The 10762-nt window shown below is 40.3% G+C and overlaps 1 protein-coding gene across 1 annotated transcript in view; it reads left to right on the forward strand.

The window, feature by feature from the left end:
- poc1a (POC1 centriolar protein A) overlaps positions 1-10411 on the forward strand; it is a 35478-nt gene extending 25067 nt beyond the window's left edge. The window contains exon 11 of the mRNA XM_046383291.1: positions 7935-10411. Coding sequence (XP_046239247.1) covers positions 7935-8045 — 111 coding nt within the window. The 3' untranslated portion in view covers positions 8046-10411. The remainder of the gene's footprint in view (positions 1-7934) is intronic.
- Positions 10412-10762: the final 351 nt, after the last annotated feature.

The raw sequence follows: 10762 nt of genomic DNA on the forward strand, positions 1-10762 counted from the left end.
AGCTCACAGAAAATCCCCAGAACATACTTTGCATGGACAAATGATATTTTAACCCCTTTGAATCATCTAATCTCAGTGTAAACTGCAGAGGGCCCAAAGGAAAATGGGTTCCAAAAGCCCAACTACAAGCATTGTTGTGGTTCAATGCTGGTCTAGAATTACTTATACTCTTCTGGACTGGAAAAATTCCAAACTGAAAGCTATCTGGGGGGAAAAATAGTTGGAACAGTATTCTCTCCTGCCATGCAACTCTGTGAATGTTGGGCATTTTAATCATTTAATTCTTTTCCTTAATAGCTATTTCAAATGTAAGTAAACCATTGAATTATACTGTTTTATCTGTGTCAAAATAACCATTATTGAAGGAAAAAAAAAACATTAATATAACAAGGGATTCTAAACTCTTTTATTGTAGTAGATATACACATACAGTACATACACACAAAGCACTGTGCTGACTATGTTTGGTTAAGCTCTACTCTTGTGAGTGCTTCTGTGGCTGGTAAAGGCCAGACGCAGTTTGAAGCCAGACCAAACCAGAGCATGCAGGACTAAAAATAGGTGCTTGAACAAAAACAGACAAGAAAAGCAACCAGTTAAGACCCAAATCACTGCTTCTCATCAATTTGTGTACATTTTTTTTATGCTCATTTATCTTCAAAGATGTGATCAGTGATGAATGCTGTGGCCTCAGAAAAACATCTACGGCTCTTCTGTTGGTGCACTCAAGAAACAAACAAGCAAACAAAAACAAAAACAGTGACAACCTAACTGACTGATCTAACCAGTATTAAAGCAAATGACTGCCGCTGTTGAGTTTGTCGCTTGTGTCAGTGCTGTAGATATTCAGAGGAACGGACAGCAGCACATTTTTTGGTAGTGTTTAGATTTTTATTGAAACAATCCAGCTTCCTGGCAGTTCCTGAGGCTGCAGCCAGTGGCAGCTCCGCATCATACCTCACTGCAAAGTGTTCAGAACACCGATCGATCTCATTTATTTACATATCTTCCTTGCTGTTTTCTCTTTCAGTGTTGAGATACTGCAAATGAACACACTCTGTGTACAGTTAAAAGCCATAATGCCGTCATTTCCTTGGACTTTCCTTGGGAATCACGTGCAGCTGTCCATGTCAGATATTGGAAAGAATCACCCATTAGTTTTAAGTGCATTCCCAATATGATCACATTAAAGTTTCATTCCTTATGGAATAAAACAGGATTGTTTTTTTTGTTTGGTTTTTTGCCTTGGTACAGCAACAGATTATTTATTTATGGTAAGAATTAAGGAAAATGATTGGAGGTTAGAAGAGAGATAACCAAGAGCACCTTGAGAGATTAAGAGGAAGGTGAGGAAGAAAAGGTAGAGGAAAAACAGGGAATGAGAGGATGGGAGGACAGAGATATGGGAGGAGTGGAATAAGTACAAGCAGCTTTGGTGTATGTGTGTGTGTGTGCATGCATGTGAACGCGTGGCCTGAGGAAAACTTGCAGCACTCTCCCTCACTCACTGGTGGCAGGCGTAAAAGCTTCACGGCCAGGCAGAGACGCAGGAACACCTCTTGTACGTGTGTGTTTCTGTCAAAGGTTTCTCTGTGGCGTTCTCCTCTTTCTTTCTTTCTTCTTTCTACTTTTACACTGTGCAGTCCAGCATGTGGGAGCATTTAATATTGGCCCAGGGCAGCTGCAGACAGCTAGCTAACCTTCCTTCCCAGGGAGGTGGTGCCAGCCTTTTCCTTTCAAGCCCACGGTACCCCAATCCTGATATGCATCTGATTTTATCCTTCAGCTCTTTTGTCATTTGGTTTTAATCCCTCAATGGTGGAAAAATAATTTATTTTCTAGACTGAGATGACTGGTAGTGAATTGTAAGGTGGTCTGTGTTTTCTTTCTCAGCATATATTATTGAAATGCACATTTCTGACCATTTTAAGGCTCCCAGTGAAAAAAAGCATTGTTCTTCTCATGTGGCTTTGCTGTGACCTCCTGTGTCACTGTTTTTAGGCCTCTGTTTGTGTGTGTGTGTGTGTGTGTGTGTATGTGTTTTGTGGATTGGAACTTGTACTATAATGAGCTTTTTTACTTATATTTTTTATGCCTTTGCACCCACAGTAGCCATATGTTTTTATTGTCTGTCTGTCCATCCTGATCTTGTGAATCTCAGGAACAACTTGAGGGAATTTCTTCAAATCTGGCACAAACATACACTGATTAGATTTTGGTGGCCAAAGGTTGCTGTGACCTGTGACCTCACAAAACAAATTGATGACATTTTATCCAAAAGGTCAACTTCGCTGTGACATCATAATGTTTTCTGTCCATCATTCATTACCATTACTCAGGAACAGAAGGGCAGGTTGTGACCATATTTCACATTTGGTCAGATAGTGAATTGTTGATGCAAATCTTGGGCTGATTGAATAGATCTTTTATGCTGTCGAGCTGAAAATGTGTGTGAAATATCCATATTTTAAAATTTGTAGCTTCTTTGCAACAACATCCACATTTTCACCATGTAATGAAACTCTCTATCAGTTACTACTTTTATGCATCTGGACAAATATGGAAGCAAACTACAACTCGACTGGTGCATGGCTGCATACAGCCGTGAGGTGGTAATTCTATCAAACTGAAACTAAAAAGGCAAATAAAATCAATAATGGACATCTCTAGCAGTTTTTTTAGGAGAGAGAGTTTACTTTTAATTTGTCACAATTCACAGTCCTGCCAATGGCTCCACGACATGTGTGAAGAAACGCAACAACCCAGCAAAAGGAGAGAAGAATACTGCAAGTTAGTAAATATGGATTTAAACAAAGCAGGTTTCAGGATGTTGTAGTTTCAAAAGTTAATGAAGAAGCAAATGTATTTAATACATTTGTTAGACCTCAGGAATAAACTGATGAGTCTTTGTAGTGCATCCTTAAAGGCATATGAAGGATGCATTTAGGATGATTTATTTTCTCCTGCCTAGATTGTTGAAATGGATGTGAAGCTGTCAGATTGGTGAAATGCTGCTAATAGAACATTGGAACAGGCCTAGACACGCTTTTACACGCATGCACACGTTAACAAAGGGTGACCGACGACTTGCATCTCACCGTCTGTTTTGTAAACAACTTGTTGATGTCTGCAGAGCACAGTTGAGTTAAGACAATTATAGTTGCTTTTTGTTGTTATTCTATTCAGACTACTGCAACTTTAGATATAGCTATGTCGAAGGGTTTGTGAGGTCCAACAATAGCTCCACTACTCAGAGGCCCCTCAAACCAAAAGTCAGATTTGCTATATATAGATCAAAATATCTGTGCTTGATTAGAAAACAATGTGTCACCCATGAGGCAGTTAATTCTCTAAAATACAGACTATGCATGCAAGGCAGGTTAAATGCAGCCCACTGTAAGTTTTTCCGAGACAAGCTCAACCCATTGTTGTTACAGTTTACCACCAGAATGCATTCATACTGTTTTAATGCACAGCAAGGCGTGAGTGATGATTGAACGCTCTGCGTCTAATTTCTGATCGACTTTGGCTAATATGACGATTTACTGCCCACACAATCTTCTGGAGGTTAGTTAGGCTGATGAACTATATTCCTGACCCTTTAGAAGTCTTTTTCCCAGCATTACTTTTTACTATTACTGCTCTTTGTAACTCTAACTGTCAAGGGGACTGAGAGGAAAGGTAATGAATTATTCAACATTAGACTGAATCCAAAGCCACAGTTTGCTGTGTTGGCTGCTTTTGACTTGTCTGTGCCCCCGACTCCACCTTCCCCAGCACCCATCCCCTTCTGTGTTTCCTCTCCCCCTGTCTTATAATCCATCTCTCCTCCATGTCCTCTCACACTGAGCCTGCTCTACCCACGCTTATCCCCTCCTTTCACACTCTCACTTTTAATTATGAAGTTTCTTTAATTAAGAATCATTGTCTTTCTCAATTCATTCACTAATTCAAGTGCTGTAGCACCCTCTCTTCCTCAATAGACCTTTTTACTTTTTGGATTCTGTGAATTTTATGATATAATATGTCTCACAGGGGGAAAAATTTTATAGAACGTCTTATATTAACACTTGTTCATTTGAAACAACATTTTTTTCTGTTCTGTAATTCCCCCAAACTACCAGAGTAGCTGGCCACAGTAAAGCCTTTTCTGTTTAACTTACGCGTGTGTCAGAATAGATATACTTTATGTAGATATGGTTCAGTTCACTGAATTCTTGTTCCTGTTGAACTAACTGGAAGTGGAGCTTTGTAGAGAATATTAGGTGAAAGTGAAAGAAACACATTCCTGTACTTTCCTCACAACTTTTTCTCAGAAAAAGTTAAAACCAATTCTGTGATCAAATGTATGTTGTGGACTTTCAGAAACTAGAACTAAATTGTTTGCTAAGAAATTGCCCTTTGAGGAATTGCAGAAGTTTTGACCGCAGTATTTGAGATTCTGAAGAACTGTTTGTTTGTATGGCAGTTGACTTGGAGATTGAAACCATTTCTCTTAAATTGTACCCTGGACAGTTCATTTACTTTCTGTATGAGCTGCACTGAAAGAAAATAAGAAAGAATTCCCCAAGAGCTTTTAACTGATGGCCAAGTACAATGGATTTTAATCTGGTCATAGATACTAACGGTGTTGGTGCATTACTATTGGTTCACAACGTCTAGTAATTCTTTTTTGTTTTTGTTTAGTTTTTCTCCGGTTGCACAATGATTTTATCAAATCATTGACACCAGTCTGTTAAGTTTAATAGGGTCACATTTAATAATGCACATCAGTCAGCGACATTTAGAGAAAAGAAGCGACTTTGCCACCTCTCAGCTACACCGGTTTGTCTTTCTTTGACTTTCAGCCCATTGTAGCGTGGGTCATACCAAAGCTGTGAGACTTTGTAACAGAGGCCAGTAATGCTCAGGGCGATGGAGAGTATAATGTGTTCTGGACAGAAAAGAAAAACAGCTCGCTCTATTTTTAGGAGCATAAAGATTTGGTTTCTACTCCAGATGAAAACTATATGCTCGTATAATGTTGCTGCTGCCTGGGGACACGTGCAGAGTCGCGCACACAAACACTAATAGCTGGCTGTGCTGAGGACTGGGTAGCCATATCAGGTTGGTAAGATAAACAGGGTGGTATTGATCTAGAAAATGGAGACGGAGGCAGAGAGAGGGAGAGAAAAAGGAAACACAAACCCTTTCTCTCCCATGGTGCATGAAATAGCAGGAGATCTTATCTAGTTTGATGACCCACAAGAAAACACCACTCGCCCACACATCTCTGAGCACATTGGTGTGTGTGCCATGTGTGTTGGGCTATGAGATTATCTGAGGGGCTTTAACAGTCTTTGTCTATTCCCCCATCATCACGTGTTCGATTATTCCAACCTGGTTGCATTTGTTTGTGTGCTGCTGTGGGGTCAACACGGGACCTCAGTAACCAGTTATCACACACATCCCGAAGGTTTCATGCATCCTGCAGATCATGCTGAACACGGCGTTTTGGCTCTTTAATGTTTAAATGGTTTTCAGTAATTTCTCTGATAACTAAGTTTATACAGTTTATTAATCATTTATTGAGAGCTGAAGTGAAACCTAAGCTTTGAGGTTCTGTTCAGAAGTCAGAAAACCTCGACATTTTTCATAGCATAAATAACCAAAGAAATCCAGTTTTTGAAACAGACCCTCAACAACAGTGTGTTGTGTGGCCTACTCACTTTTGTTACTCTCCTTGTTTCTTGCTCAGGGCGGCACGGTGGTGCAGTGGTTAGCACTGTCGCCTCATAGCAAGAGGGTTCCAGGTTCGAATCCCGGTCTGGGCCCTTCTGTGTGGAGTTTGCATGTTCTCCCTGTGCCTGTGTGGGTTTTCTCCGGGTACTCCGGCTTCCTCCCACAATACCAAAAGCATGCACATTAGGTTAACTGGCTACTCTACATTGCCCCTAGGTGTAAGAGTGTATGGTTGTCTGTCTTTGTGTGTTGGCCCTGCGATTGACTGGCGACCAGTCCAGGGTGAACCCCGCCTCTCGTCTGTAGTCAGCTGGGATAGGCTCCAGCTCCCCCTGCGACTCTGACGGATAAGTGGTGTAGAAAATGGATGGATGATGGATTTTAAGGTTCTAATGCTGACACCAAGCAGCCATTGAGTTAACTATTCAGTAGTACGCAGGATGACATACAGTATACATTTTCATCAAGCAGTTTGTTTTAGAGATTATGCAGGACAGAGAATAATACTGGAGAAATAATTGCACATATCTTTCATTTAATCAGCCAATGAAGTATTGTCTGTTGCACCAAGTCGCATACACGGCTGATCATATTTTGAGAAATGACTCATCTTTGTGCTGCTTTCTAGCAATTTCAAAATTACGCCTGCTGGCACAAGGAGGTCCATAAAATTACAGGTCAGGACATGTTGACATATATGTCACTCAGTGGTCCAAATCTAGTCTCATCTCTCTGACATTTTTACTGCATGAATGTTGTGGCCCTGAGCCAAATTTTACTGCAAAGCACAACTATCCAAAACTGTTTACTAGCTGGGATTGTGTTTGTCACCAGGCAATGTTAGCCAGGTAAATAATTATGTCAGAGACTGGGAAACTGTCACCACCTCAGTGTTTCAGTTTCAGACTCATTCGAGACCCTGTTGTCTTTTTGCTAATTTTTTTTTAAATAATAGATTTCTGCTCGCTTTATCGCTTTTCCTCCTACAGATTTCGTTGCATTCGTACCACTCTAACTACAGTTTTATGAAATGATTAGATTATGATTAAAGAGCAAAAACCCAAGGAGATACCAATCAGCACTTTAGACCAACGTCTGTCCGTAGTTACATTTAAAAACCCAGAGGACATCCAAAGTGCTTTACATAATGTAAAGGTACAGAGATGAATTCAGTCACTTAATGTTGGCTAAAATGAAATAAAAGAAATAATGCAAACAGACAAACTGCAGTAGGTACTGACGGATGATAGACTAATACAGGTTGAGGAATTATAGGGTCCTTACAGGAAATGAATCGGCCCAAAAATAAATGAGTAAACAGAAAAAAAGAAATTGAAGCGTTTTTTCTAGAAGTGCATCCATCATCCAGAATATGGACAATGTAAGCAAAACAATGATTTGTGTATTATTTCCTCCTGTCTTTTTTTAAAGCTTTCAAGTTATCTATGGTATCATGTGCCATAGATGTACCATTAATATGTACCATGCTCGGGTTTCCGGGTTCTTGTTAGATGCCTGAAGGCGTGAATACGTTTGTTCAGACGTGAATCTTCTAATTCTCATTCATTCTTCTGAGATGATATAAAAGGCTGATCTAGTTATTGCTTTAATGTGGCTGCTGAAGCTTGGATACAAAAGAAGATAGAGGAGCCAGCTCCATCTTCAGTAATCTGTTCATTCAGACAACGACACCCTGGAAATTACACCTGTGGGCTCCTCTGATTAAATAGCCTCAGATGCCACAATGCTCAAATTTACAAGCGCAAATGTACAACAAATACTGTCTCTGTTTGGAGAATGCTGAGAGGAAAAGTATGTCGCACTGTGATCTCACTACCCACACATGCTCATCCTGTTTCGGATAGTGACTTTCTTGTATTCTCTGTAAGCATAAGTGTGTTTATGCAACCGTGTGAGGGGGAGAACAAGAGAGAGTTCGTGCCAGACACAGAAACACCGGTGTTTCAGACCCAGGCAGCAGGGCTCTTTACGATAATCAGCCGGATTGTCTTGCATGCACAACATCTGTCTCAAACACACACAAACTGCCTCTTTCAAACACACACAAACACAGTCATTATATAGTCATTACTGTCAGACTGATGCTGTACAGCCTCCTTCCTAACATGTTGTTCCTCTCTTATCCGTCTCCTTCCTTTCCCCCCGTCTTTCTCTCTTTGTCTTGCTCCTCTCCTCTCTCTGCCTCCATCCAGACGGTTTCGATCTTGGAGCAGCGGCTGACGCTGACGGAGGACAAGCTCAAAGAGTGTTTGGAGAACCAGATGGAGATTGGACTACATCTCCAGAGACGAGAGGAGGCCTAAAGATGGCGGCATCAGAGAGAGGTTGAGCTGAGGTGTGAGGAAAATGGGGTCACATCGACGGCAGAAACACGTATACACACAGTGCTTTCTCTCTCATTGTTGTTAGATCTCACTTAAAATGTGCGATCTCACACACAGTGACACATTCGCACAGTAAGCAACGAGTGTACAAGGACCGTTCTTCCAACTTGGCTTTAAATGCACACTGAGCCTCACTGCTGATGTACTGTGTCTGGTTGTTTTACAAAGAGATAAGTGAAGGAGTTGAATATTAGAAAAGTTGTTCGTCTGCAACAGTGCTGAGAACGCAGTCCCTTTTCTGCTGACGAAGGACCCGCAGCTAGTCACTGTTTGTGAGTGTGTGTGTGTGTGTGTGCGTGCGTGCGTGCATTGCAGAAGTGTAGACACATGCAGGAGACTTTTGTGCTTTCCTATGCACTGCACGTTTATACTCTAGTCGTGTGTGCAGGCTTGTGCAAAATGGCGTTAGTAAAATGCTCTTTTTCATTGAAATACAACCAAAATGTACAAAAGGCACGGTGACTGTTTTAATTCCACTCAGGCCAGGACAAGAATTGAGTTATTTTTAAACTGAAGAAAGAGAAAAGTCATTAAAACAGGAACCTTTTGTTGTCAACCTGAATTTCTAACTCTAGTCAGGTTGTCCACATAAGTCACTTTTGATCACCTGCCATCATTAGAAGTAAAATTTGGTTTAAATGAGTTTTAAATCAACAGTTACTGCAGAACAAGTACAGTGCCTTTGTTGCTTCTTATGTGAAGAAACTCAGACGGATACATTTTAAACTGCTGGTGCTGTTTTTAATGAAGAAGTATGGTGTTATTATTTGTTTTTCTGATTATCAACAAATCCTGTGAAAGAACCAAAAACCACCAATGACCTGATTGATTGATCATAATATTGTCTGTTTAACTTAAGTCTGATATCCGTCTGTGCCATTGACTTCAGTTGTTTTTCAAATAATATTAAAAAATGTTCCTTCATTACGTCATCCACACATACACTGTCTCGCTCCTGTAAATAGAGATGGAGAGATTTCCTATGCTGGATTGGTATTTGCACCAGTTCTAACCTTATGAAGCAGACTTCATATTGGCCATTGCATAACTGATTCAGAATAAATACAGTTTCTTTGTCAGTATCGTGATAAAAATAGTGTGTTTCCATTGTCAGTTATTTTCATTCAGTCAGCGCAAACTTCCAACTCAAGTTGTTACTCCCCCTGTAATCCTTGGCCTCGTGCTTCCTTACATGGAAATGATTTCAGTGAGTTCCACGCAGTGTCATATACGGATTTTACATTTTAGAAAAGGGAGCACTGCTATAGATGTGTACTCTGTGCCAGCAGCAGAGAAGTTAAATTGGTACATTCTTAAATACTCACTTGTGCTGTGAGTATTCATTCTGAAAGCAGTCATCAACAAAGGCACTATTTTCTTCTGTTTAAATAATGTTTTCCTAAAAACCACATTCTCTAATTATTTGAGGAACTTATTTTTCCTTTTAAAAGAAGTGTTTCCACAGAGATTACAGTTGGAACAAATGAGCTTACAGCTGAGAGCCACAGACAGGGTAGGAAAGACATGAAGTACTGAGAATGGACTGATACGTTGCTGGTTTTGGTCTTCTGATTGGTTTGTTGACAATGAAAACAATGTAAAATAACAACATTCTTGTACTTTAAGTTAGTATGATGGTGCTGCATTAGAGTTTAAGTTGGGTTTTCTCCTCTGTGAGTGCAGAACTACTGATTGTAGTAGTAGTAGTTACTGAAGTTTGAAAGCATCTTGTCCCATTTCGTTATATTCTGTGTCTGAATCTTTTATAAACTAAACATAACTTATTTTGAACCTTCTTAATAAATGTTTTTCACTCTTACACTATCACTGTCTTGACTAAACAACGCTGAGCTTTGTTTGCTTATTGAGTGAACGAGTGTTTGTTTTCATAATCGTTGCCAAATCCATGATGTCACCGGTTACTTTAAAGAGACTGTTTCCTGCTCTGATTGGTCCACAGAGGCCGAGCAGGTTCCTGAAAAATCCTGACTTTTCTGTCTTTATTGTCCTCAGCAGATGTTAATGTCAGCTGTGTCATCTATTGCTTTATTTTCCATCTTTTGAGTCACAAATTATCACAAAAACATGAGGGGGTGAGAGTTAAATACGCCTGCCCTGCTTGTGTCCAAAATCCTTATGTTTCACCCCGAAGTCATTTACGTAACCTGACCACTGATGCTGGATCAGTACTTTTTATTTTTAGAAGCTTCAGTGAAAATGAGGCTACGGTTAGACGCATGCTGTTTTCTCGAGGAAGGGATCCATTTTAGCCTGAAAAGAGCTATTCATTCATTTGACTTTTTGTTTGACAAACTGGTTATATGTTTACATACTAAAGTAAGACTTCATCAGACTTAGTCTTATTGTGGAGGTCTCTGTCAGAGAACAGTGTTGCGTCATTAAGAGGTAAAAATATTAATGACTGTTTCTTTAAGACCCGGCACTGCACTGATGGAAAAAGAAGAAAAACAAAACCGGAATTCTGGAGCTGTGCTGCCGGGCCCACTCTCTTCCTTCCTGTCTGGGGCCCGAGGACACACATACATACATACATAGACACACACACACACACACACACACACACCACACACAGGCACTCATGCCAGAGAAAACGACTCCCTTTGCTATGGGCCTCA

This window comes from Scatophagus argus, chromosome 3, assembly GCF_020382885.2.
Source record: "Scatophagus argus isolate fScaArg1 chromosome 3, fScaArg1.pri, whole genome shotgun sequence".
Lineage (NCBI taxonomy): Eukaryota > Metazoa > Chordata > Actinopteri > Scatophagidae > Scatophagus > Scatophagus argus.